This window comes from Aulostomus chinensis, chromosome 21 (genome assembly GCF_037954235.1).
Source record: "Aulostomus chinensis isolate RoL2024-O1b breed Wild chromosome 21, RoL_Achi_v1.0, whole genome shotgun sequence".
In the NCBI taxonomy this organism is placed as follows: Eukaryota; Metazoa; Chordata; class Actinopteri; order Syngnathiformes; family Aulostomidae; genus Aulostomus; species Aulostomus chinensis.
This window is the reverse complement of record NC_141340.1, coordinates 1,455,232-1,482,500: the sequence shown is the minus strand read 5'-3', so window position 1 is coordinate 1,482,500 and position 27,269 is coordinate 1,455,232. Positions and strand designations below refer to the sequence as shown.

The window sequence follows — 27,269 nt, the reverse complement described above, 5'->3', positions numbered from 1 at the left end:
TCCTGCATAAAACATCTAAAACCACATCGCCGGTCATCATCATCTCGGCCGGACAAACGGTTCAGCTCAATGAATCAGGATGCGTCATGTTTCAGTACTTGAAGCACTCGAGTCGAAGCTGCAGAGCGAATCGTCCCGCCTGGTACTCCTGACCGTCCATCACCGCCGCCACCGTCTCCGAGTCCTCCACTATCACCGCCACCTCGCTGTCCCTCTTTCCCAGCATGCTGCGGTCGTTGATGTTGGCTGAACCTGCGGGAGCACAAAGGAGCTGTAACACCGCTGGACCAGCAGAGGGCGCCACAACACAGCTTCAACACCCCCAGGCAGGAACCTCACAGGCACACATACAGACTCAAACTTCCTGTGAATACAGTTTGGTCATCGTTCATTCTTCAGTCTGATACTTCGTTGACATGGGGGGGTCAAAGGTCACTGTGATTCAGGAGTTTCTAGAGTCTGATAAAAACGAGGCGCTCAATACTGAGCGGCGTTTACCGATGATGACGGTGTTGTCATCGGCGATGAGCATCTTGCTGTGGACGTAGATGAGCTCGGTGACCAGTTTCCCCTCCAGCTCGGCGTGAGTCCTCAGACCAGCGATGGAGATGTAGTTCATCCACTGGTCTCCCACTGGGGGCCGCAAACACAGTCGGGGTCAAACCCTGATTTCATGTCATTCCCTTTCAAACTGGATTGACGTTTAAGTGTCAGCATTTGTACTTTTACATTTGTTAAACACTTTAAACTGCATGTGTGTCCTCATTAATAATCATCCTCGTTAGCTTAGCCTTCACATCTACACAGGAAGCAGGCCTTCCTCCTCGCAGTCGGCCATGTTGCACCTACAGGAGCCCAGATGGACAAAACTTCAGGTGCGCTCGACAAACTCATTGAAGTTTGATGCTGACTGGGTTTGTTCCATCATCTCATGACAGCTGATCGTCATGGCAACGATTTACGTATATATGAGGAATCACAGACGAGGATAAAGCGGTGAGGGATGTGAGCTGGGCCACGAAAGGCAAAATCTCATCCTTGCACCAAACTCCATTCAGAAAACCACCATTTCAGAGATTTACTTGCTTTCTTTTGAACAGATGTGACATGGCATGAATTCATAGATTGCAGTTATCAGTACCATGATGTGGTTGCTTCAGCATCATTTTAATGTGTTTGTTAAGATTTAATTACAGAAAAATCTCAGTTGGAATCAGCAACATGGTTTACCAGCAGCAGGCAATAGGCAGACTTTTACTTCTTCAATGACCCGGAAAGTCCCCATTCTACACTCCAGGTTTGTCTCCGTGAACGTCCATCACGCCAGACCAGATGCTTGTCTCCTGACGAGATGGTGGTTTTAAATGAATGGACTGAGATATGAAACCAGGCAGTGAGATTAAAGGCTTGAGTTCTCTAAAAGCGTCCCAAAACCAGAATGCAGATGTGCCACTTCCTTGCACGTGTGTTATTTTTACATGTGGTTTATATTTGGAAACATGTCAGAGGCAAAGATCCCTTTTTCTGAGTTTTAATGACAAACTGAGTTTCTCTGATAATCTCTATATTACAGGACCGACGCGCTGAGCTGGAGGAGGCTTCGTTCAGCAGCAGATGTCATCTGATGTATTTTTACCTCCTGCCACCTAACGATGTTTAAAAGAACAACTGGTGAAGCCTGCAGCTGCGGACAGGAGGAACACACCTGGGCGGAGGGAAATGAGAGGCGTGGACTTACTCTCTCTCTTCAGCTGGGAGATGATAGCGTGGTCCCCTCGATTCATGGTCCTGGAGGACACAGGAGCATGAGTGGGACATCCACAATCCTCTCAGACCTCCTGTCCATCCACTCTGGTTCAATATTCACTGACCTGTAGTTAAAGTGCATGACGGCCTGGATGGCGCTGCCCCCCCCAGTGCTGATGTCACCTTCAAAGCCCGGAAGCAGGGGCGTCACTACGTAGACCCGGTACTTGGTCCCCTCCCTACAGGGACACCAGACAACAGCAGGAAGGACAAACAACATAATATCCTTGTTCAATGTAAACTAACTGCTAGCTATAGCATCAGTGCCCAATAGCGAGCTAGGTAGCTCTCTACTAGCTATAGCATTAGTGGCCAGTAGCGAGCTAGGTAGCTCTCTACTAGCTATAGCATTAGTGGCCAGTAGAGGGCCAGGTAACTTCTGCTAGCTTTAGCATTCATGCTTAGTATAGGGCTAGGTAGCTACTGCTAGCAATAGCATTAGTGCCCAGTAGAGTGCTAGGTACCTACTGCTAGCTGTAGTGTTCGTGCCCACTAGAGTGCTAGGTAGCTACTGCTAGCTGTAGTGTTCGTGCCCACTAGAGTGCTAGGTAGCTACTGCTAGCTGTAGTGTTCGTGCCCACTAGAGTGCTAGGTAGCTACTGCTAGCTGTAGTGTTCGTGCCCACTAGAGTGCTAGGTAGCTACTGCTAGCTGTAGTGTTCGTGCCCACTAGAGTGCTAGGTAGCTACTGCTAGCTGTAGTGTTCGTGCCCACTAGAGTGCTAGGTAGCTACTGCTAGCTGTAGTGTTCGTGCCCACTAGAGTGCTAGGTAGCTACTGCTAGCTGTAGTGTTCGTGCCCACTAGAGTGCTAGGTAGCTACTGCTAGCTGTAGTGTTCGTGCCCACTAGAGTGCTTCAGTAACAACTATGATTACAGCAGGTCAGCAGTCCTGTTCAACAGCAGTGATCAGGTGACCTCCTGGGTGGAGGAACTGTTTTGCTCAGTTTTGTGTCTTTATATCGTCCGACAGAAACAACAAACACGGCGTTGACCAGGTTGGTATTTGTGCGTCCTTGAACACTCAGATAACAAAACTGCTCAGAAACCAGACAAATTAATCTTCACGGAAGCCAGAACAAACACTGTATGATAGGAAACCACCGTGTGTGTGTGTGTGTGTGTGTGTGTGTGCGCATACACTCATGGATCTGGGAAATTATTTCTAGTGAGATACACCTCAGTACACAAATAAATAGTGAATGGATGTGATTAGGTGTGTGTTTGTAAGCCATTGAAGGTAAAACTGAGAACTGAAAACAGGAAGTTTATAAAGTCTGCTTATTCTGTTTGACAACTGAGTGTGTGTGTGTGTGTGTGTGTGTGTGTTACCTGTATGCTCTGATGATGCGCTCAGCAATAGTGTCTCCTATCTTGTTGAAAACATGTCTGTTGTCTGCACAACTGATGAAGAACTGGTTCTGGAGGGAACACACACACACACACACACACACACACACACACACACACACACTGAAGCTGAATAAACCAAACTCCATTAAGATAGCAAACATTTTAAAAGTTGTTTGCTTGTCAAATCACGAAAAGACGCAATAAAGAAGGGATTCATAGTGTGCATCATCATCATCATCATCATCATCAGGTCGTTATCTTGACGCGTTTATTGTGATTAAATGTCAGTCAAATCTGCGACGGCGCAGTAAACACACCTCGATGTAGATGAAGTGTTTACTGTTCTGGATGGCGTGGACGTAGGCGTTGTGGATGGACTCCTCGTGGTACTTGATGCCAGCGGACCAGTCGGACGCCGAGCGAAGGATCTGACAGACAAGAACAAGACAACGGCCTTCCAGTCTTTTCAGGGCACGAATCACAGTGGACGAAGACAAGCGCACAGCTAACAGGCCAAAGAAGTCCGTCCACACGAGACTTCCAACGGAACCAACCTGGACTTTGGTGAGGACGCAGTTGGGGACTTGGTACCGGAGCTCTCCCGCGGTAGTGTGAGACTTGGGGAGGAGGTACGGGTAGGACAGCGAGCGGTACTTGGGCTTCACCAGCTGGGGACCAAACAGAGCAGTCAAGCTGAACCTGAGCCACCAGATCCTGGTTCTGATTATGGGGGACAAATAATCACCCGCATGGAGAACTAAATCCATCATGAAATAGGCGCCAGCTCGAGATGTCTGGTGATGAAAATGTCCTTTCTGTATTATTCATTCATTCACTACAGAGGTGTTTATTCCTGGACTTCAACGTATTCGTTTCTTCAGCAGCTTCGTAACGTCAGCCGTCAATCAGCTGCTTTTGATTGGAACTCCTTTGTAAATGATGTTAGGACCGCCCACCTCATTAGCATACTGACATGGAAATACATGAATAAAAGTATGTCAAACATTTGGGTTGTTAAAGCCTCATATTTAAAAACACTAGCGAGGTTTTCATGTGACGTCATCTATGACATCATTCCACTGAAGCTGCCCGACCTTGGTGAAGTTCCAGCGCTGGATGAAGTGTCTCGCCACGTCCCGCGCCGCTTTACCATGGACCACTGAGGCGATGTCATGCCAAGGCATTCTGGGGGTCGTATGTCTGTCGATGAAATCTACAACAGGAACAAGACGCGTTACCGTCTGCATCGTGGACGCGGCGAGTCAGCGAGTCGTGCGTTTACCATCAAATGGTTTGTCCAGTTGGATCCAGTCTTTGTGTACGAAGTTGCAGTAATCTTTCCCATGCCAGAACCGTGTGTTTCCAAACAGTTCTCCGACGCCCGTCTGGAGACTCCGCCCCGAACCGCCTCCTGAAACAAAACCAGGTGTGACCGGATCTACTACTGACAGCAGCGAGCAGACGGTCTCATCAGGGTCAGGACGACCTCTCCGGCACACAGCGACGGAAGCTGAACCATATCTGTTGACACTGGCAGCGTCGCGATGGCTTCCCATCAATCACGGCGGCCTGGCAGGTAAACAGATAACCCTGGCAAACAAACAGCCGCCGTGCTGCAGCTAATAAACCCTTTGGCATCTGTTTTCCCGCTGAGGCAGCAGAAATACGAACCCGTTTAGAAAAATAAAAGAGGGAGTGATTACAGGCTCCCAGCGTGACACCGAAGCAAACCTCAGGTCTGGAGGAGAGGCTCCATCTGGCCTCGCCCCCTCGCAGGCTGGACCTCTGAAGTGGTGCAGTTATTTTCAGCAGCGCCCCAGGTTCTCCACCCAGCAGGGACGTGCTGATGAATGAAACCTGTCCCACTTGTGGACCGTCTGTATGGACGGACACCTCTGGGTCCATCGAGACTCGGCAAGAACATCAGGACTAAGAACCACCTCCTCACATCGAGATTCCTTTCCTAAGTCTTTATTCTCACCAGCTACTTCTCCAACCCTCCATCCATCGTGGGTCACAGAGGGAGCAGATCCAGCACAGAACCCACAAACTTCCCTTCCCTTGCCACATCAGCACCTGGTCCTGAGTCAGCCGGGCTGGACGTACACAGCCCCCATGGGAGGTGGATCCTGGCGAGATGCTGAACCTCCTCAACTGGCTCCTTTCTCACAAAGGAGCAGCGTCTCTACTGCGAGTCCCTGGTGGATGAGGGAGCCGCCCAGCAGAGCCCTGAGGGACGCCGGCAAACAAGTAACCGCTCTGCTTCTCCGGCCCGCCGCCGCCGCTCCGTCGCCCCAGGACCCGGAGGTACTGGAACTCCTTCGCCTGGGGTCAGGACTCGTTACCTGCCTGAAGTGGACCATGACCTCAGATTTAAAGATGCCATGAATCGACCCAGTGAGAACTGAAGGTCTCAGACCGATGATGTCATCGGGACCACAATCCAACACCACTGAGTGTCTGACAGGAGCCGAGCCGCTACCGACAACCTGGGGGTCACACTTTCAACGACCTCCCACTTCAAACCCTCGTGAAACCACTGTTGAGGGCCTGCAGCACTCACTCTCCTCGTTCTCCAGGTCGCTGTCGCTGTCGGCGTGCGCCAGGCCTCGTTTCTGCAGGTGTCTGCGGATGCTCATCCTGGCCCTCCTCATCCTCCCCTGGCCCTTCAGCCTGGGCTGGTCCCCCGAGTCCGTCACCGTGAAGACGCCTTTCCCGTTGCCCTGGGAAACGCCGCCGCCACCGTTAGCTGGGGCGGCCATGTTGGAGGATGATGCCTCCGCCTTGGAATTAAAAAGAAAAAAGTTTGGGATGTCAAAATAAAAGCGCAGCAAAAGCCTATCACAATAAAAGAACTAAAACAATTAAATTCCAAAACAAAATTGTGTCTTTTTGGAAAAATTTGTTTGAATCCAAACATTTAAAAATGCCAAAATACAGAGTTTAAATATTCATCAAATGTTCTCAATCTGTGAAAAGGACGCCTGTACTGCAGCTGCTACTGACGTCAGCTCATCTGTTCGTTTGAAAACCAAAATGTAGAGATTCACAAGTGCTTTTCCAACTTTCCAGAAGTGAAGGAGACCTGCTTGCTTGGAAGCACTGACCAGCTTCGTCTTCTTTAATGCGGCTTTTAGAGCTCATTTGTGTTTCCACCTAGAAAACTTGAATCTGTCTGTGCAACAGAACATGTTTTAATTACAATATGGAGGTAGACGACCTCCACAGCTGCCTTGAGTTTAGGTTGAACACGTCTCCTCTACCTGTTGATCTGACTCCAACTAGAGAGCAAAGACAGACGCACGTGCGTGTGTGTGTGTGTGTGCGCGTGTTGGAGTATCAGGTAGAAGTCTAGATGTCCTGTCATCACTCCACATTGCGTAACGATCAGGTGACACCACCACTGTCGTATCAGAGCGTATATTCGAGCTACCTGCTCCGAGTGTGTGAGCGTCACACTCCCAACGTCGGTCAGCCGGTGTTCCAGGTCGTCCCAGCGACCGTATGCCAGGTCGATCCCGCCCACGAAGGCCACCGACTGGTCGATGACGATGATCTTCTCGTGATGCGCCCACAGGTAAACGGCGGAGGAGACGTGGTCCGGGTGCCGCATCACCTGAGGGTGGACAACTTTAGAGCAGAAACTTTTGGGAGGGTGACGGAGCAGACGGAGGCGAGGACGGACGCTCACCTTGATGTTGGGGTGGAGGTGCAGCAGCGTTCTCTTGCTGTAGCCTGAGTTGATGCCCAGCGCGAGCTCCACCTCCTTGTACAGCATCACAAAGATTCGCACTCCTTGTTGCTGCGGAAACAAATGTGTGACTACGCATCAGCCCAGTATTCCTACTCCAGCACGTCTCTGCCACGCTTGTGGCGGGAGAAAGAAACAAGACCAAGATTGATACTTCAGCCCGTCTCTGCACACATTAACTGATTCAAGCGTCTCACTCACGAGTGATTTCAGTCTGACGGCGGGACAGGAAACTCACCGCTTTGCGTTTCAGGATGCAGTCCAGACGCCAGCGGTTGCCCTCAACAACAGGCCTCTTTAGGAAGATCTCTGGACTCAACCTGGACGCAAAGATCAAGAACCTCTCAGTCCTTTGCTTCACGAGCTCCAATGGTTGGGTTGACACACGTACAATCAGAAATTTTCCATGGTTGAATATCCAGTTATTGATAGAGCTGCAATGTTGATGTGACGATGAGTATTTATCGTAGTTATTACCCAGACACCACTGCGTTTACTCCAGAGTACTGCAGTAACAGACACCCACGCTTGTGTGTACTCTGTGGAGGTATTCTGAACCTCAGTCAGTAACTGATCTATTTGACCAGCAAAACCTCCACTAGAGGTGACCGTCGAGTGCACTTGGACACACACACACACACACACACACACACACACCTTCACCTCCCACTGAAAACACTGGAGGAGGAGGAGGAGGAGTTACACTCACCACCAGTCAGTGATGAAGATTTCCTCTACTCACCACCAGTCAGTGATGAAGATTTCCTCTCTGGCTTCTTCAAGAGCATTGGCCACATCCTCCATGTAGGTTTTCCCATTAACATACCTGATTACACACACACACACACACACACACACACACACACACACACACACACACACACACACACGTAGAATGATCATTCAGTCACTGATTTGAACTCAGGCTCACCATCTTATGAGCTGCATTCTAACAGACAAACAACTGTTTAAGACTGATGACAACAAATGAATGTTGTTTGAGCTTCATGGCTGTGGAACACTTTTCATTTTCTTCATATCTGCAAATACACTAAGAAACACATAATTCTCCATCACACACACACACACACTCACACACAGTCTCACGGACAGTATAGTGTTGCCCAGCAGGAGGATAGGTGATGAACAAGTGAGGCTCACTTTCCCTCTCGTTGTGTCAGATTACACACACACACACACACACACACACACACACACACACACACACACACACACACACACACACAGCTAGTCTAGACACCTCAACCCACATCTGGCTCTGCACCAGATACTAAAAAAGGCTCCGCTTCACCAAATCACTCACAAACTACAGAATGATATCCTGGAGGTCGTATCTCTCCGCCGTCCCGCGCCACAGAAGAGAGCTGACGCTGACTGGAAATGGCAGCCATGTTTTTTCTCCAACTCTAACTGATTATCCCTCCAAATGTATCTTCACTAATATGCCATGGGTGGGTAGTGATGTTGGGTTGCCAAGGTTACCATTTGGCAAGGATGTTCTCTTCCTCTCTGGCAAACGACCCGAAGCGGTGGTCAGTGAGGAACGCTGACCCGTGAGTCTGGGCGAAGCCCTCAATGGCCTGACCCCACCAGCGAGCGTGTCTGTAGCTGTTGCACTTCAGGACCAGAGACCTGCATGAGCACACACACACACACACACACACACACACACGCACGTTAGCTAAGTACCTCCTCATCCTTCCCTGTTATGAGAAGTGGGACATACACCCCCACCTGGACAGACTGTCGATACGGACGCCATGTTTGGTCTCCGTGTCTTTGGAGTCCATCTTGATGTTGAACTCTTTGTCGAACAGCATCACAAAGGAGACGGCGCCCGAGTCAGGCTTCATGTAGAGCAGGAACGAGTCCTTCACCACCAGCCAGCTACACACACACACACACACTGAGAAGTTGCTGCCACACACAACATCAATAAAACCTCACGTGTTCTTACTAACCGTTTGGACCAGTGGTAGCACATCTTGCTACGACCGCAGCAGTTCATCCCGGGGATGCGATGGCCGCCAGACCGCTTCAGCACCATCCCTTCCCTGAAAGACAAGAAACTGGTCCCTCACACCCCCAAATGCAGACACAGACGCAGTTCCAGTAGAGCTTCATCGTAACAAGGAGCGGTGCGTTCTCTCTCTCAATAAAAAAACAAAACATGTAGGTTGAGGTTGTTGTGGAGGGGCGTGGCTTGATGGTGCCAATATACAAATCCGCCTGTGCGTGTTCTGGACAGCAGTAATAGAAGCAGGGTTGTTCTTACAAGCCTTTGGGTCCCAGGTCGTGGATGAATGACAGCTGGCTGACGTCAATGAACTCCATCTGAGGAACAAGTGTGAAGCTCGTTTATCGTAATCGTCAGAACCCTTCAACCTCCCGTCTGCGTCCCGCCAGCCTTGTTTGTGCTCTAAAGGCTGAGAAGTTTACTTTGAACTACAAATGTGGGAAATAACGTGAAGTAATCAAATCATGGGAACAAATGAATGCTAAAAGTCCATCTGGTAAATAATCATTCTTCATATTTGTGCGTAGACGTGACGGTGAGGGTGTGGCGCCGCCCGGAGGCTGTTCTCACCGTGGCGTGGTAGTTCCTGTACATCGGCATCTTTAACAGGTTATTTAAGTAATCCTCCAGCTGTTTCTGTAACACAGACGGCAGAGAAACGTCACCTCGCCGCTAGGATAACCCTGCAGTCACGCCTCCATCCTGCGCTTGGGGGGGTTGTTTACCTTGCGGCTGGATACCTGCTCCTCCCTGGCCAGCTCGTCTCCACCTCCTCTGGGGAGGTTGGGTATCTGGCCTACCTCGCTCCTTGTCCCCGTCTGCCTCCTCACCGTGTGGCTGCAGAGAGACACGGCAGAGCAAAAATCCTCTAAATACTGCAGTGATGTGGGTGCCCAGGATCCCAGGGTACCCTACCTGGATACCGTGGGGAACGTGAGGACCCTGGGTACCATGTTCCTGGTCAGTCTTCCTCCAGAACCCTTGATACCCTGCAGCTTGAAGTGGTCCTGAGATCAAACTACCACCAACAGAAGCGTGAGGCGAGAAGGTTCCGGCGCGTACCTGCGTGTGGGCAGCGGTAGCCTCATGAAGGTCTTGTAGGTCCTCAGTTCTCGGTGAAGCTCCATGAAGTGTTTCTCCTTCCTCTTCACCACCCAGGTGAACTCGCCGTGTTTCAGCTCCATCTTAAACACCGCCGGCATCGACTGAACAGACGCTCACGTTAGACGTTCATCTTTAACTTTAACAAGTTCTATCCAGTGGCGCTGTTGGCCCACTAACGCTTAGAGCCCAAAACTTAGCTTAGCATAGCTTAGCACTGTCAGAGTCTGCATCAGAACCTCAAACAGCACACGTGACCAACGGGATTTTTCAGATGTAAAATGCTGACTAATGTTCACGATCCGACAGTTGCCCTCTGCCGTTGGTCGCTAGCGGAAGAACAGGAAGAAGTAGTGATGAAGTACTAGAAGGAGAAAATACAAGTACACGGTGTGTACCTTGTTGACGCTCCTCTGATGGCTGACGTTGAAGCGGTCCTGAGCCGAGGTGAAGCGCTCCACCTCCAGGATCCGGGCGGTGATGGGAGACGACAGAAACACTTTGCCCTCGGCCTCCTTGAAGGCCACTGTGTTGTAGACGGCCATGAAGGACAGACGCTCAGCTGCAGAGGACACAGACGCCACATTTACTCCAGCTCATCCCAGGTAGCGGCGAAGAACATAAACACGAGGGACTCACATGGAGCGGCGCCATCTGTGGTCGCGTACTCTCCATCTCCCAAGTCCAGCTCGCGGGTGTCCAGCTTCTCCATGATGCCGGTCATATCATTGGCCACCAGCTGCAGGGTGCTGGAGGTGGGCTCGGTCTGCCGCAGCATGGCTAGCACTTGGTCTGGAGCCTGGGACTCACCTGGGGGGACAGGTGAGACAATACGGGGCGTTAACGCGAAGCTGAAGCTTGGATCACATCAGGAGGCAGCTTCCTGTCAGCGTGCAGGAGCAGCAAACCCACTTCCTGCTTAGAGAGCTCAGGTGAGCAGAGGGGACGGAGAGAACAGAGTAGAATCATCCAGGAAGCTCCTGATGATCTCATTACCCAGAATGCACTGGGCACACGTGAGGATTTAAACATCAGAACAAAGACATATTACATCAGCGCGATGAAAAACACCTGGATCGATAATTACCAACGCACAACTCAAAGCTTTACCTTCAAATTTACCACTAAATTGTAACACAACTGTGATGAAGATGAAGAAGATGATGAGGATGATGAAGATGATGAAGACAATGATGAAGATGATGAAGAAGATGATAAAGATGAAGATGATGATGAAGATGAAGAAGACGATGAGGATGATGAAGATGATGATGAAGAAGATGAGGATGAAGATGATGAAGAAGATGAAGAAGACGATGAGGATGATGAAGATGATAAAATTGAAGAAGATGATGAGGATGAAGATGATAAAGATGAAGACGATGAGGATGATGAAGATGATGATGAAGAAGACGATGAGGATGATGAAGATGATGAAGAAGATGATGAGGATGATGAAGATGATGATGAAGAAGATGATGAGGATGATGAAGAAGATGATGATGAAGATGATGATTAAGATGATGATGAAGATGAAGAAGACGATGAGGATGATGAAGATGAAGAAGATGATAAAGATGAAGATGATGATGAAGATGAAGAAGACAATGAGGATGATGAAGATGATGAGGATGATGAAGATGATGATGAAGACGATGAGGATGATGAAGACAATGATGAAGAAGATGATAAAGATGAAGATGAGGATGAAGATGAAGACGATGAGGATGAAGAAGAAGACGATGATGACGATGAAGAAGACGATGAGGATGATGAAGATGGTGATGAAGATGATGAAGATGATGAAGAAGACGATGAGGATGATGAAGAAGACGATGAGGATGATGAAGATGAAGAAGACAATGAGGATGATGAAGATGATGAGGATGATGAAGATGATGATGAAGACGATGAGGATGATGAAGACGATGATGAAGAAGATGATAAAGATGAAGATGAGGATGAAGATGAAGACGATGAGGATGAAGAAGAAGACGATGATGACGATGAAGAAGACGATGAGGATGATGAAGATGGTGATGAAGATGATGAGGATGATGAAGATGATGAAGAAGACGATGAGGATGATGAAGATGATGATGAAGAAGATGATGAGGATGATGAAGATGATGATGAAGAAGATGATGAGGATGATGAAGATGATGATGAAGAAGATGATGATGAAGATGATGATAAAGATGATGATGAAGATGAAGAAGACGATGAGGATGATGAAGATGAAGAAGTTGATAAAGATGAAGATGATGATGAAGATGAAGACGATGAGGATGAAGAAGATGAAGAAGACGATAAAGATGAAGATGATGATGAAGATGAAGACGATGAGGATGATGAAGATGATGAGGATGATGAAGATGATGATGAAGACGATGAGGATGATGAAGACGATGAGGATGATGAAGGTGATGATGAAGATGATGATGATGAAGACGATGAGGATGATGAAGATGATGATGAAGATGAAGAAGACGATGAGGATGATGATGAAGAAGATGATAAAGATGATGAGGATGATGAAGATGAAGAAGACGATGAGGATGATGAAGATGAAGAAGATGATAAAGATGAAGATGATGAAGAAGATGATGAGGATGATGAAGAAGATGAAGATGAAGATGAAGATGAAGAAGATGCGCTGCCTGATCCTGGCTGATTAACCAACTCAGGTCAGTGATGGCAGCTGGATGATTGACGGGTGGGGCCTCAATTAATTTAAATGACCTTTGACACCAACCTGACCCCAGCGACCAGCCGAGCTCAGTCAGCTGACCAAACCACAGGAAGGAACCCTAACAGGCAGGAGAAAACCTCGCTGCACGGACGCGTCTGAGCCGAACCTCCATCTCCATTTGTAGCAGCGCATTGAGGACCAGGCCGCTGCTCGGGTCCGCTGAGGGCTGAGCAGAGGTTTAAATGTCTGCTTTCACTTCCTGTTTCAGATGACATCATCGCCTACCAAAGCAACCACAGAGGGTTAACGACCCGCATGACTGAATGAATGCTGAGGGACCGAAGTTTAGCAGGAAGTGCAGAAAAGCAGCCAGAGCTTCTGACCCGCTGTGACCTGCTGACAGGAGCGGCGGCGGCAGGACTCACACTGGAGGTGCACACACATGACCTCAGCGGTGTGTCCCAGCGCACCTGTCTGGTGGGCGTGGCCACCCACAGTACATCTGAGGTGTGTGGACTACCAACATTTGCTGGGGGAACCGGTGATGCAGAGGATTTAACAACAGAAAACCTGCTGCAGGAACAACAAAGAGGTGCCGCCGCCGCTGCCGCCGCCGCCGCCGCTGCTAGTACAACAGAAGCTTCATTTTGATCCTGCAGGAACACAAACCTGAACCTGTGATGGCCCCAGCAGAACCAGAGAGAGGTAACTGTGAGGGAGCAGCTGTGACGCGGGGACCAGATGTGAACACCTGGGTGGAGGTGTGAGTCAGAGCTCAGGCCTCCACCGGGGTGAACTCTGACCCCTGGTTCTCTGGGGCCGGGGTCCTAACAGGAGGGAGGAGGGACCCTCAGACCCCGGAGAGGGAGGGAGGTGAAACCTGATCATCATCAGACTGAGGCTGCACTCGGGTGCTAATGTCACCTCCTGATGCCACCAGGTAGCGCTACGACTCCTCTGACCCAGACTTGAATGGTTTCCTCCGTGGCCCAGGCTCCGCCCCCCAGCCTGATAGCTCACACATATGAAGATGAAGAGGAAGTTCCAACAATAAATCTGCTGTTAAGTCTTTATTAATCCAAGGAACTTGACCTTGAAAACAGCAACAACGTTTCACCGTGATTAATGTTGGCAGAGGACGGCGAGCGTGGCGGCGCCGCCCCAGCCAGCACTCACTTTAATTGGTTACAATGTGGATGCCCCCCCCACTGCATCTTGCCAGCCAGGTGGCAGACTGATGGACACACACACACACAAACACACACACACACACACACAGTTAGACAAAAGGGATTTTGTTTTTAAATCAGCTTGGTGTATGTGTGTATGTGTGTGTGTGTGTGTGTGTGTGTGTGTGTGCGTGCGTGTGTGTGTGTGCGTGCGTGTGTGTGCGTGCCTGCGTAATATTGGTAAGTACCTCACGATATGCATCACCATATATTGCGCTACGATACTTCTACTACTGTGATTGTCTACATCAGGGCTGCTCAAAGTGGGGCCTGGGGCCCTAAATCTGGCTCTCCAAACACAAAAGGTACACAACTTCTATAACTTCTACCAGAAGTCCCAGCTTATGGGCGCCACTGCCTGGCGAGGTTTGAACGCCCTTTAAATCCAGCATCTCCACTTTTTCATCGTTTGACCAGCAGAGTGAAACTGAAGAGGCGGCAGAGACGGCGAGCACCGACTCCAGCCTGGCAGAGGGAGGTTTGCACAGTGAATCATTGATACCAGATTGACTCCGCTTCTGTAAATAATTGTCAGTGTACTGATTTTATTAAACAGGAAGTTGATGTTTATTTGATCTTTGAATTTTTCCTGTGGCAACATCAAGGACAAACCCTCCATGCTGCAACCCTTAGGCACAAGTGCAGTTCAGGGCTGAACAATCTGTCAAAGTACCGCTGAAACTGCAATATCTGAATCACAGGAGGTGGATAGTACTGAGGGCCAAATATGTCCAAACACGACTGTGGATGAAGTACTGCGGCGCTGCAGATCTCCCAGCATGCTAAAGGATCCTACACGCTAAAGAACAGGTCCGTGTTTGGTGCCTAAAGAAACCAACCAGCATCATGGAGGCGTGAATGAAGCGGAGTCCTTCCTGTGTGGCTCACAGCAAACCGACGCCACAACATCTGGATTCACCACGCACTCGTGTCACGACCTCAAAGCCGTTCAGCCGCAACGGAGTTTCAGTTCTTACTCAAGACTTCATTCATGCCTCTTTTTGTGTTTTTCAACCAATGTGAAACCAAATGAGAACAAAAGAACCGTTCAGCAGCAGAACCGGACCTGCTGGACAGAGCAGGTCCAGCAGGTCCGGTTCTGCTGCTGAACGGTTTTTCTTTTACCCTGATTTGATTCCATCATGGATGAAGAACAATCACAGGAAGGTTGCATGCACCCACACACACACACGCACACACACCTGAGCGCTGGCACCCACTGACCTGAGCCGGTGGAGGCTGGGGGAAGCCCGTCATCATCATCATCATCATCATCATCACCACGTCTTCACTGGTCACAAAATAAAACCAACAGAAACTCCAGTGCTGCCAGGATCCTGCAGTCTCTTTAACTCTCCTCTCACTCACACTCATACACACACACTTCGCCTCTACAAGACACACACAAACACACACTCACACACACTTCGCCTCTACAAGACACACACAAACACACACTCACACACACTTTGCCTCTACAAGACACACACAAACACACACTCACACACACTTTGCCTCTACAAGACACACACAAACACACACTCACACACACTTCGCCTCTACAAGACACACACAAACACACACTCACACACACTTCGCCTCTACAAGACACACACAAACACACACTCACACACACTTCGCCTCTACAAGACACACACAAACACACACTCACATGCATGCACTCCTCTACAACACACACAGCGAGCTGTAACTGCGCGTCTGCAGGTTGAGAGTGGAGTGCGGCAGGGCGGAGGGCCGAGGTGGGACCATCCAGCCGGGCTTCCCACAAAGAGACATCATTGGTCCTCAGGAACCATCTGACAGCCAATGACACTCAAGAGTGTGTGGGGGAGGCGGGGCTTCCCGTTTGAGGCACCTGTGTGTGTCTGTGTTAAAGGGCTGAACAGATCAGAGTCGGAACGTCAGACTGATCAGAGTCAGCTGAGGTTCTCTCCTTGAGTGGGGGAGGTTGTTATTCCTGGTCCCGGAGTGTCCGTCACTGACGGATCAGACCTCAGACGGTGCCGTTCCCCACATTCCTGACCTTTGTTTGAAAAGTTAAGTACAATAAATTGTGTGTATTTGTCCCTGCTGATGTTGTGAGTCGCTGGGTGGAGAGTTCTGGTTCAGCTCAGGTGTTTCCCCCACAGAACCAAAGGTGACGCAGAAACAGAACCATGGTTCGTGTTTGAGCAGCTTGACTGTTCGTGTCTCCTGAGCGGCCATGTTGGACCAGACTGGGTCACTGCACTACGTCTGTGTGACTCCAGAACGCAGAAAGAGCCAGCCATGTATGTTTAGCTTGGCGCTAGCGATGGCTGATGGCTAACAGCAGCTGGCCTGTCCAGGTCGTCGTCTGGTATAATCCAGGTCTCCCAATCCAGACAAGATAAAAACCAGCAAGAACGCGGCCCTGCCTGCTGCCTCTACAGGGACCCGTCAACCAACCTTCCCCCTCAAACCCACTCAATCAAGGCAGAGCCCCACCATCCTCTTCTCTCCTGGACTACCACGTAAACAGAGATGAAATTAAAAGGAAATCACTGAAACGGAAGCCACCTCCCAACAAAGGGAGAGCTGCAAATGATCTGTGGCTTACCAGCTTTCAAAAAAACTCCCTGACCTCCAGAAAAGGAAGCCCTGACCCATGAAACATGTGGCCCTCAAAACGCTGACCAGGTCACGCTTGACTGACATTTCTGACAACAACAGACGGGACAGGGCGGCGCGGCCGTGAGCCTGCGAACGTCCCAGCAGCCCGACTTCAGGTCTAGGACACATTGGACCAGGACTTCAGCTGCAGCTCCTCAGGATTCCTACTCAGAGCTGAAGTTCACCTATGAAAGCGTCCTGGTGGGCCAAAGGTTCTCGGCCATTAGATAAATATCATCAGCAAGCATCAGGCTCAGGGAGAACAGGTCAGAGGTTCCTTTGCAGAAACCGGCTGAACCAGAATGAAGCCGCGTGTCTCGGTTCTCCACCCTGAGACGCACAAGACGACGTGACTCATTGTTGACATACCAGAGGAAGATCGAGTATTCACACTTCCACCCACATGTGAGCACTGCGGCAAGCGCGCGCGCGCGCGCGCACACACACACACACACACACACACACACACACACACACACACACCTTCCACAATCCAGCAGCTGGACTTCAGCCTAAATTGCAATATTCCTCTTATGAGGTTTGGTCCCTTTGCTGTTGTCATATCACACATCACTTTCCTTTAAAACTGCTGGCAAGAACTCACAACCCAAAAATGTTTTTCTAAACACACACACACACACACACACACACACACACTCTGCAGGTTTCACCGGGAATGTGTGAAATATTTTACTATCTGGGAAAATATGTTGGGCCCTGCTCAAGCCTCTCCGGCGGAGTTTGCACCTCCGGAAAAAACATCCACGTTTTCCTGAATTATCAAGATCATTTTTCCTGAAAACAAACATTTCCAAAGATCCACAATGACATCAGCACGTAAGGAACGTTCCTTAAACGTGTGGTTATCAGACGGGTTTCTCCATTTTAGTTCACGGCTGGCGTTTCTGATGAGGAGTGTTAATGTCTGGGAGGACGGCCTGAGCTTCAGCCGTCTGACCCGCCGTCTTCAGCTTCACGTGTTTCAGGAGCGTTCCTCGTCTTTCCGGTTGCTCTGCCCCCTGGAGAACAGTTTATTTTATTTTCCTCATCTCTGCAAATACAGAGAGAATTATGACCAACTGATCCTGAACCAGTCACAAAAATCAGTCACTACCAGACCAGTTATAAGATGGCAGCATGGACACACGATGCATCCCGCATCCCTAATAATGAATTCATTGACCTCAGGAAAACGCTCCCCTCACCAGCAAGAACAGATTCAGGAGAGAGCCCCAGGGCACTTCCTGTTCCTGACCATTAGCCTCCATCAGCCGCTCTCGTGGGGCCTCTCACCAGGCAGCAATCAGATGATGAGAGGCAGCGGCACAAGTTTCCTCACCCTCATTTGTTGAAAAATTAACTTGAGCTGAACAGCTGTCAGATTCATGAATGGTGACGGGAGTTCCCTCCTGAACCAACTGGTTCTTGTCACGGTGGTCACATGGTGCCCTGAAGCGCCTCTGAACTCCTAAAGGTCAGCGACAGTCCGAGGGCCAGTAGAGGCCAGTAGAGGCCACCTGGCGCCACTGAGCAGCAGTGCCGCCTGGTGGCCACGGACTCCTACTGCAGCTCTGTCTTCCTGCAGAGTCATGCTGGACCTTGTCAACTACAACCACTTCAAAATCCTGCAGGTGGAAGAAATATCTCATATCCTTTCACAATAAAAGCCTGAATCCCTCTATTTCTTTTTCAATCAAGTTATGCCATAAAAAATCTAAATAAATGTGCATGCATGTTGCTGTGTTACTGTACTCAACAAACACTTTCATTAGAAACTCTTTAGTTTCTTACGCTGTATTTGAATTTCATGCTTTACTTTCCGGCGTCTATTTGTTGTCACTTGTAAGTTTAACATTTTTATTTTTATTTTTTAATCTCTTCTCACTGCTGTCTATTCAGTATTTGTAAAGCTAAGAAATAATCACAGCTGAGCTCAGCAACGTCCAATCAAAAACGTTTGTTTTCAAAACGATTCAACTGCTTTATGAGTCATCGGGATGACTTTCATGGCTGTACCGGATTCATGGTACATCATTAATATGTGGCTGACAGTGTGGTTTTATGGTTTTTATGGTAAATAGTTGAGAACTGGAAAGACATGTATAAGATCTGTTAGCTCTGTACCCCCCCCCCCCCCCCCCCCAACATCTCCATCATCTGGGAATCCTCGGTGACCCAGTAGGGTCGCCACAGCTGGACGGTTCCGTCCCAGCAGCATCACCAGGAACTCCACATCATCAGAGGATGCAGATGATGAACTCATACAAGCTGGAACACACGAGGACGACCTGCATCTGGGGGGGAGGTTCTAGAACCTATTACGTTCTAGATGGAGAACTCTGCAGAACTGGGATTAGGTTCCATAAACTGAAGGAAGTTTGAATCATTACAGAATTACTCTTCAGATCAAACCTGAGTCAGATTCAGATGAAGACCATCAGAGCCGCGTCAAAGCAGCCTGAGGTTCTCCTCTCACTGTTGCTATGGAGACCAAAGTATCAGGAGCAGAACTGGAACATCGCTTCAGCCCAGAAATGACCTCCAGAGTTCTTCTGCTATAAGTCACCAGGCCTGGAGGGAACATTGACAGGGAAGTTATGACTTTGAGGCTACAAGATAGAACCTGTTCCTTCAGTTTAGTTCTTGATCTTTTGGATTGGCCCCCAGATCACCGCGGCCCCTCCGAGGTCTCAGCGCCCAATTATTCACAAGAACACACTGAGAAGGAACCAGATATCACAAACATTGTTCCCCCGTAGTATCAGTAGAACTTTCATGAGGAGAAGAAGAGCACAAAGCGGGAAAAACTTGTGTTTCAAGTTTTCTGGAATGTCGTTTTCTCAGATGACAACAAAGAGATACCGAAAAGCTGAATGTCATGTTGGAAATAAAAAGCAGTCCAGAACTACAGCTGGGTGGTGGAGGTACAAGTACAAGTACCTCAGAAGTGTACTACTGCAGCAGCTAAGCTACTTCCGGCACTCCCCTGAACGTCTCGACCGCGTCCAGCGGCGGTTTTCGTCACCTCTGTTTGACCAACATCTCCTGAGCTCAAACGCTCTCAAGTGTTGCGCAATGATCCGGTTTCACAAGTGAGAGCTAAGCGCCGTCTGATGGGAGGCTGCCAGGCTGCAATACACTTCCTCTTCTAACAGCGGGATTGCAGTGATGTCATCAGAGCCACGAGCAGGTCAGAATCAAGTCCCCTGTTCCCCAGCACATGATGGTCGTCTGCTGACCCGTGGACACGCCTCTCCTCCACTCAGGCATCTCAGCCCAAACCTCAGCCACAACAGACTGAGTGTGCACTTCCATGTCTGAAGGAAATCCCAGGAATCCAGCTGACAGACCCACAATGTTCTAATTAAGCAGTAGAAGAAGAAAACATCCCATCAGGTTTAATGGTTCTGTCCGCAGCACCGACCAGCGCAGGACAGGAAGTTCTTAGTGTTTATCTCAGTCCATGTGTCGGTGGATCCCTGGTCCTCCGTCGGGATCCAGGAGGTGAGCGTATTTCTTTGTGCTTGCAAAAACAAAATACACTTTTTTTGGGTGAATTATGACTTTGAACACAAAATGTTAAATTTGGATGAAGGCCAAAGTCAGAATATGTCGTTCACACGGCGCTTATCAGATTCAGAAGGGTGTAATTCCCAGATAAGTGGCGTTTCCGTGGCAATCGCCACTGCTGGGTTTTATCCTGAAACAAAGCTGGAGCGCGGCAGCAGACGTGGGTCAGCAGCTACTTCAGGTCCTACGGGCGGCAGACGCACGCGGGGACGTGAGTCCAGCAGTGAGGACGCTACCGAGTGGACACGCTGCTGCAGTGAGGATCAAACCTGTGACCTTTTACTTACTGGCTCCTCTCAAGGTCCCCTGAGGAACACCGTCACCTCGTGTTAATGGAGCGGACTGCAAACCTCCACCACCCTGAGGCGTCTCAGAGTCTGTTTCTGGAAGCAGGAGACATCAAGTCACAGTCTCTGGACCGGGAAGAAACCACGCCGTCAAGAACGCTGCTGAGTGCTGGAGGTTCCCACGTTTCACCAGCGGGGTCAGGGGTCAGACCGCTGCCATCTCCAGTCTGGAGCTGATCTGAACGTGTTCTGAGTCAGTGCTCAGAGAACCTCAGCGTGATGTCATCATTCAACAAGCTGCTGGTTCTGCCCCGCCTCTGGGGACCTCCAGGACGTCCAGACTGTCGTTGAACGGATTTTAAAATAAAATTTGTGATTTAAATTTTTTTTTAAAGTTTCAGGGCCAACTGACAGTATTTGTTGTTGCAAGCCAATCTGTGCCAGACATCAGTAAATATACAACCAGGTTCTTCTCAACGGACCGCAGGAACTCCTGACACTGGAAATAGCTGACAGTTCCTGGTTTAGTGAACGTCTCTGTGGTAACAGCTCCACCAATCAGGGGAGTCGCTGGTTCACTTGTCGGTGTCGTAAGTCTCCTGTGAGAGCGCTCATAAAACCTGGTGACTCGAGGCTGATACTCAGCTCCTCCAAGGAGAACTTGAACTAGACTTTCCTTTCTAGAACCTCCCCGTTGAGTTCTAGAGAGGCTCTAGAGAGGCCCCTGAGGCACTCCTCACCAATGAGCTTGGTAAAAGTCAGAGTTCCTGTCCTCTACTGACAACGTGATCTGATCCCTGAACAGTTACTCTGACATGGTCGAACAGCTCAAACAGGCGCCGAGCCTGTTGGACTGCAGGAACCGCCAACTCCTCCCCTGCCTGTAACAGCAGGCGTCAGGTGAAGAGGCTCAATCTGGACTGCTGAGGCCTCTCCTCCAGGATCCGGCCTCCTCCCACTGCTGCCAGTATTGATCCAAGGACCAGCGTCTCTGCCCTCCCATCAGCGAGTGTGTGTTGAGCACAAAAGTGCGCACACACCCACAAAGTCAATTAAACACTCCCAGGCAGAGGAGTGTTTGCTGGAAAAGCCATCACATGAATGTACAACCTGTGCTTCACAATAGCAGAGCCAAGCTCAGAGGAGCCGGCACGGTGACTCAACCCTGACAAGAACACTGGAAGAGCAGGTCTAACACACACACACACACACACACACACACACAAATATGTCCTTCCTCACATTTTCTGCGGCCGTGGCGGCAGAAATGGGGTCCAGCAGCAGCACGTCAAACTGCTACATGTTCCTGGACTCATCTGTCCGACCCGGACCGACACGGAGGCGTTTCAAGTGTTCGGTTCTGACTAAACTCCATCAGGAGACCAACAGTCGTCCCGTCTCAGAGGAGGCGGAACTGATCGGGTCACATCCTTGGAACAAATATCGATCCTCTGATCAAAACAGAAGAAGTCGGATTTTCAGCTCCACTTCGACATTCTCACTAAACGCTGTGAGGTCCTGCAGTCGGCGTGGTGGGGCCCTCGCACCGACCCAGACCCGGTACTTCTGTATGGGAGCCCTCCAGCCACTGTGCTGTCAGTTCTGCTGGATGTGGAGAAAAAAGCTGAGATAAATTGAACCGCAGTTTCAGAACCTTTCCCGACTGGTGTGGTCAGAATCAGCTGATCAGACCACACCCACCTGCTTTCACACTGAAGGAAATCAAAGCAGACTGATGTGCTTTGATCTCTCTCATCTTGTCCATCTTTTGGCTACATTTCTGTCAGCAGACATCAGATCCTGCTCAGACCTGATCCACTCTGGGAGAGAAACAAGTTGCTAGTGGTGGCTAACAGACAGCAGACAACCTGACGCGCTGATGCAGGACAAGAAACCTGAGCAGCGGCTGAATTCCATTTCCTTTTCTGACGGATCAGGGACTGTGAAGGTTCTTGAAGCACCTGAACTGAACTGGAAATTGATTGAATGTATTTTTTTTTTAAATGCTGCAGAAAAGAATGACAGACGCCATCATTTCCTCCATGGACACAACCATGAGGTCAAAGTAATCCCAACAAGAGTGTCAGCACAGGGGCTCACTCACCTGTGACATCATCAGTGACATCATCAACAGGCTGCCACTCGCTAAACAAGATGCCTCAAAAACCAGAACAGCAAGACTCCAATAAAACAGAGGACATGAAAGCAAGAGGTTCACTTGAAATCATGAATTCCAAAGTCCTGATCGGCCTCCCCTCATGATGGAAGCGGTGCCTGGGTCAGGACCAGCGAGTCCTGGTGCCCCTGAGGAACTCATTTTCCACTCAGAAATCCTGCTCATTTGTTGTCGAAACAGAAAAACTGGTTCCAAGATTTGGCTCTGGACCAGGTTATCAGAGCACTCAGTTCTGGGTCAGTTCCCAGCCAGATTATCTAAACTGGAACTGACCCAGGTGTTAACATAATTTGGTCGTAATGGGTCAATCCTGGCCCGGTACCAGTAGCAGCCAAGCCAGATCCAGCCCATTCAGATCGGACCTGATGGAGAAGAGCCAGGAGAGGAAGAATGTGGTTCAAGTGTTTGCTGGATGCTTGTACCAGATGAACTCCAGGGACCCGCGGGGTCGAGGTTGACCTTGTTCTGTCGGTTCCGACGAGCTGTTACCGGCATGCTGTCCGTGCTCTCACTCACCTTCTTGTCCTCTTCACGTCTCGGGTTTCAATCGCAGGTTGAATTTGACGAACATCACCAACCAGATGAGCCGAGCAGGTTCCAGCGGCTATCAGGCGGCTCATCTGGAGGAAGTGGTTCGTTCGAGTCTCGCTCTCGTGGTGGAATAAGGAAGAGAGACGCGAGCTGCCGCCTCGCTCGCGCTCCCCCCTGCAGGTCCGAGCGGCTCCGGACCGCCTCCAGGCCCGGGTCCAGCTCCGGGATGCTCCGGCCGACCTCTGCGGAGGACGGATGCCTCCACACGCCGAGCCGAACTTTACGCTCACATTTCCACTGATGAACGCAGTTACGCACCAGCTGTGCCGCAGCGCAACTTCCCCGAACACACACACACACACACACACACACACACACACACACACAGGGACCTTGAGGTGAGCGGGCGGATTCTTACCTCCTGATGTGGACTGAAGCCGCAGCAGCTGCGGGTGTGAATGAGCCGAGGCTTCGCGACTCTCAGACCAGAGCCTCCAGGACGCAAGAGCAGCTTCCTGTCACTTCAAAATAAAATTCCTAGGACCAGGAGCGTGGAGGCAGAGACCTGCCGGCAAAAGGCTGCTCAGGTTGATTTGAACTCAGCTGATGCCTTCATCTCCTGGTGAGACTGGCAGCCATCAGCGCATCTGAACTCTTCATGGGGGAAACTCTTCATTCACAACATCTTAATATCTTTTCTTTTTATTTTGAAACCGTGTTGTCAGAATTCTTTTTATTTTTCTGATTGAAGCACTTCTCAACATTAAGACCACGTGTGACGAGATAAGAACAGTGTCTGGGACACCCTTCACCTGTAGTTACAATCAGCTGAAACATAAATAAAAGCTATAAGGTTGACAATGACGTCAGCGCGGCGCTGGAGTACAGCGCCCTCTACTGGCCCAAGCATGCAGGGACCGAGTTCCCACGCTGGCGAGCCGCTGCCTAGACCAAGAGGGCTATCAGCTTATATCAGCTGATTGATCCCTAATGCAGCTCCTACAGGTTAATATCAGCTGATTGATCCCTAATGCAGCTCCTACAGGTTAATATCAGCTGATTGATCACTCATGCAGCTCCTACGGGTTAATATCAGCTGATTGATCCCTAATGTAGCTCCTACGGGTTAATATCAGCTGATTGATCCCTAATGCAGCTCCTACAGGTTAATATCAGCTGATTGATCCCTAATGCAGCTCCTACAGGTTAATATCAGCTGATTGATCCCTAATGCAGCTCCTACGGGTTAATATCAGCTGATTGATCCCTAATGCAGCTCCTACAGGTTAATATCAGCTGATTGATCACTAATGCAGCTCCTACAGGTTAATATCAGCTGATTGATCACTAATGCAGCTCCTACAGGTTAATATCAGCTGATTGATCCCTCATGCAGCTCCTACAGGTTAATATCAGCTGATTGATCCCTCATGCAGCTCCTACAGGTTAATATCAGCTGATTGATCCCTAATGCAGCTCCTACAGGTTAATATCAGCCAGCTGATTATTGGTCCTGTCTCTGTTTGGCCCTCAACTGAAGTTCAGACATGTTTCTCAGGCTTTGTCAGGCAAAATTATTATGATACATTACTTTGACTGAAAAGAACACAAAGCTGTGTGGTTGGAGCAGTGGAGGCCAGAGCAGAGAGAGATCTGTCCCCCGCTGCCGCATCAGCAGCCTCCTCCTTGACATCCAGCTGCTATTATCACTGCAGTGAGGCGCTTTAACCACTCATCCTAATACCCACCCCCACAAATCACTCATGCGTGTGCACACACACACACACACACACACACACACACACGCCTGAAGGTGCATGAACACTCTGCAGAAACACACATGTTCCAGCAGTGGTGGAGCAGCTGCAGCAGAGATGCAGGCAGCCAGCGGAAGGCTTCCAGCCTGGATAATAAAAGGCAAACACCTCTGATGGGACCGGAGCCGTCGGCTTGCTGATAATTAGAGCTGCTGCTAAAATGTCTCATGTCATGTTGATGCTTGCATCGCATCCTCGTTTGGGTTGGTGGGTGTTGGAGGTTCAGGTCTACATCAGATCCACCAGTAAACACCAGACTGGTGGATGGTGGAGGTTCAGGTCTACATCAGATCCACCAGTAACACCAGACCGGTGGATGGTGGAGGTTCAGTTCTACATCAGATCCACCAGTAAACACCAGACCGGTGGATGGTGGAGGTTCAGTTCTACATCAGATCCACCAGTAACACCAGACCGGTGGATGTTGGAGGCTCAGTTCTACATCAGATCCACCAGTAAACGCCAGACCGGTGGATGGTGGAGGTTCAGGTCTACATCAGATCCACCAGTAACACCAGACCGGTGGATGGTGGAGGTTCAGGTCTACATCAGATCCACCAGTAAACACCAGACTGGTGGATGGTGGAGGTTCAGTTCTACATCAGATCCACCAGTAAACACCAGACTGGTGGATGGTGGAGGTTCAGTTCTACATCAGATCCACCAGTAACACCAGACTGGTGGATGGTGGAGGTTCAGTTCTACATCAGATCCACCAGTAAACACCAGACTGGTGGATGTTGGAGGTTCAGGTCTACATCAGATCCACCAGTAAACACCAGACTGGTGGATGTTGGAGGTTCAGTTCTACATCAGATCCACCAGTAAACACCAGACTGGTGGATGTTGGAGGTTCAGTTCTACATCAGATCCACCAGTAAACACCAGACTGGTGGATGTTGGAGTGGTGGATTTTTAAAAACCTGGGTTGCTAACAAGAGTCTGAAGGAGCCTACAGAGGTCATGGAGGTCATTAAAGGTCATCAGGTGAAACACAAGAAGCCTGAAGCTTAGTGGTGGTGAACTTGAAGTCATGTGACCCTGGTGTAGTTCCTTCATAGGCTACCGTTAGCTTAGCACTGCTAACGTAGCATCCAGGCTTCCAGCATCATCAGAGGGTTCATTAGTGAAGATGATCTTGATGAACTGAACCTGGAAGATCATCAACTTTTGTTCACCAGAGCTGATTTACTGGTTCAATCACCACAATCACATGGAGCGATCCTATTGGCTGTTGGTGGAGGAGCCAGGAGATGACCACTTCCTATTGGTGGAGGAACCAGGAGATGACCACTTCCTGTTGGACTACAAATGTACCTCATCCCTGACATGGTCACTGACTGTAATAGATAAATAGACAAATACATATTTTAAAATACAACTAATTATTTTTAATTAACAGATTGTGTTTAAACTGTTTCATTCCAGATGTTCCTGCTTGTGCTCCACCAGCACTCACATGTGCATAGGAACGATTTCCTCCTACATGAGTCACTGACATGAGTGATTGATACGATGTGATTGAAAGCACGAGACGGAGAGGCTCTGATAGGTTGATGAATCCATTTCCGACAGGCTCAGAGCTCAAACCCACTCTGCCTAGAAAGGTTTTACTGCCTGTCAACGATATTTACAGTGGCTGCATGCTGAGCTGCTGCCTTCTGCAGGAGACGCTGACTTCATGGTTCCCTGAGCGGCTGTTTGCTTCAGCTAAACAACAACTTGATGCTTGTCGTGGGTTCCACCACTGCAGATGAATGAGGTCTGCTGGAAGAGAGTTGGAATGTGCTCTTCAGCTCGGTTTATGTTCTACTGGCTTTACATTTAGGCTGCAAAATGATCGAAACACAGGAGGAAGAAGAAGAAGAGAAAAAGACTTCCAACATGAGCAGACCCCCTGAGAGCAGAGCAGGAACGAGGGAAATCCATCCTGCAGTCAGGAAAGTTAAAAAGAGAACAATACCCAACTCAACTTTCTCACCATTAAATTGGAGCAGATCCAGGACCACAGAGGAAACGTCGTGTAAATCAGCTGTTATTAAAGGCAGACTCAGTCTCATTGTTCTCAGTGGTCTGCTGGTTCCACTCCATCAACCTGCAGGAGAAGAACTGCTTACATCAGGGGCGTCAAACTGGCACAGTGAGTGCCGTGTGGCTGCAGGTGTTCATTCCAAACAAGCAAAAGCAACACCTGATTCTACTTGAATCAATCAACCTGTGTCCGCACAGGTGGATCAGGCGTTGCTTTTGCTTGGTTGGAATGAAAACT

General features: G+C 49.5%; 1 protein-coding gene and 1 long non-coding RNA gene across 4 annotated transcripts in view; both read right to left on the bottom strand.

Moving 5' to 3' along the window:
- pld1b (phospholipase D1b) overlaps window positions 1-23,699 on the bottom strand; it is a 24,882-nt gene extending 1,183 nt beyond the window's left edge. The window contains exons 1-24 of one of the 3 annotated variants that reach the window (XM_086191257.1): window positions 23,602-23,699; window positions 10,686-10,856; window positions 10,445-10,608; window positions 10,008-10,150; window positions 9,671-9,782; window positions 9,516-9,581; window positions 9,204-9,262; window positions 8,890-8,982; window positions 8,663-8,815; window positions 8,411-8,560; window positions 7,650-7,733; window positions 7,146-7,227; window positions 6,848-6,958; window positions 6,590-6,772; window positions 5,720-5,939; window positions 4,439-4,567; window positions 4,251-4,369; window positions 3,711-3,824; window positions 3,474-3,584; window positions 3,136-3,224; window positions 1,872-1,985; window positions 1,739-1,788; window positions 499-633; window positions 99-252 (exon numbers count right to left, since the gene is read on the bottom strand). In XM_086191257.1, coding sequence (XP_086047383.1) covers window positions 99-252; window positions 499-633; window positions 1,739-1,788; window positions 1,872-1,985; window positions 3,136-3,224; window positions 3,474-3,584; window positions 3,711-3,824; window positions 4,251-4,369; window positions 4,439-4,567; window positions 5,720-5,939; window positions 6,590-6,772; window positions 6,848-6,958; window positions 7,146-7,227; window positions 7,650-7,733; window positions 8,411-8,560; window positions 8,663-8,815; window positions 8,890-8,982; window positions 9,204-9,262; window positions 9,516-9,581; window positions 9,671-9,782; window positions 10,008-10,150; window positions 10,445-10,608; window positions 10,686-10,824 — 2,774 coding nt within the window. In that variant the 5' untranslated portion in view covers window positions 10,825-10,856; window positions 23,602-23,699. Of the gene's footprint in view, window positions 1-98; window positions 253-498; window positions 634-1,738; window positions 1,789-1,871; window positions 1,986-3,135; window positions 3,225-3,473; window positions 3,585-3,710; window positions 3,825-4,250; window positions 4,370-4,438; window positions 4,568-5,719; window positions 5,940-6,589; window positions 6,773-6,847; window positions 6,959-7,145; window positions 7,228-7,649; window positions 7,734-8,410; window positions 8,561-8,662; window positions 8,816-8,889; window positions 8,983-9,203; window positions 9,263-9,515; window positions 9,582-9,670; window positions 9,783-10,007; window positions 10,151-10,444; window positions 10,609-10,685; window positions 10,857-15,191; window positions 15,695-23,168; window positions 23,544-23,601 lie in introns of those variants that run through there. The other 2 variants (XM_086191256.1, XM_086191255.1) reach the window with 2 other exon arrangements.
- Window positions 23,700-26,237: 2,538 nt separating this feature from the next.
- LOC147241296 (uncharacterized) lies at window positions 26,238-27,127 on the bottom strand. The gene is made up of 3 exons (XR_015111053.1): window positions 26,982-27,127; window positions 26,460-26,767; window positions 26,238-26,340 (listed from the first exon to the last, which is right to left on the bottom strand). It is a non-coding gene; the product is annotated as an uncharacterized LOC147241296 (long non-coding RNA).
- Window positions 27,128-27,269: the final 142 nt, after the last annotated feature.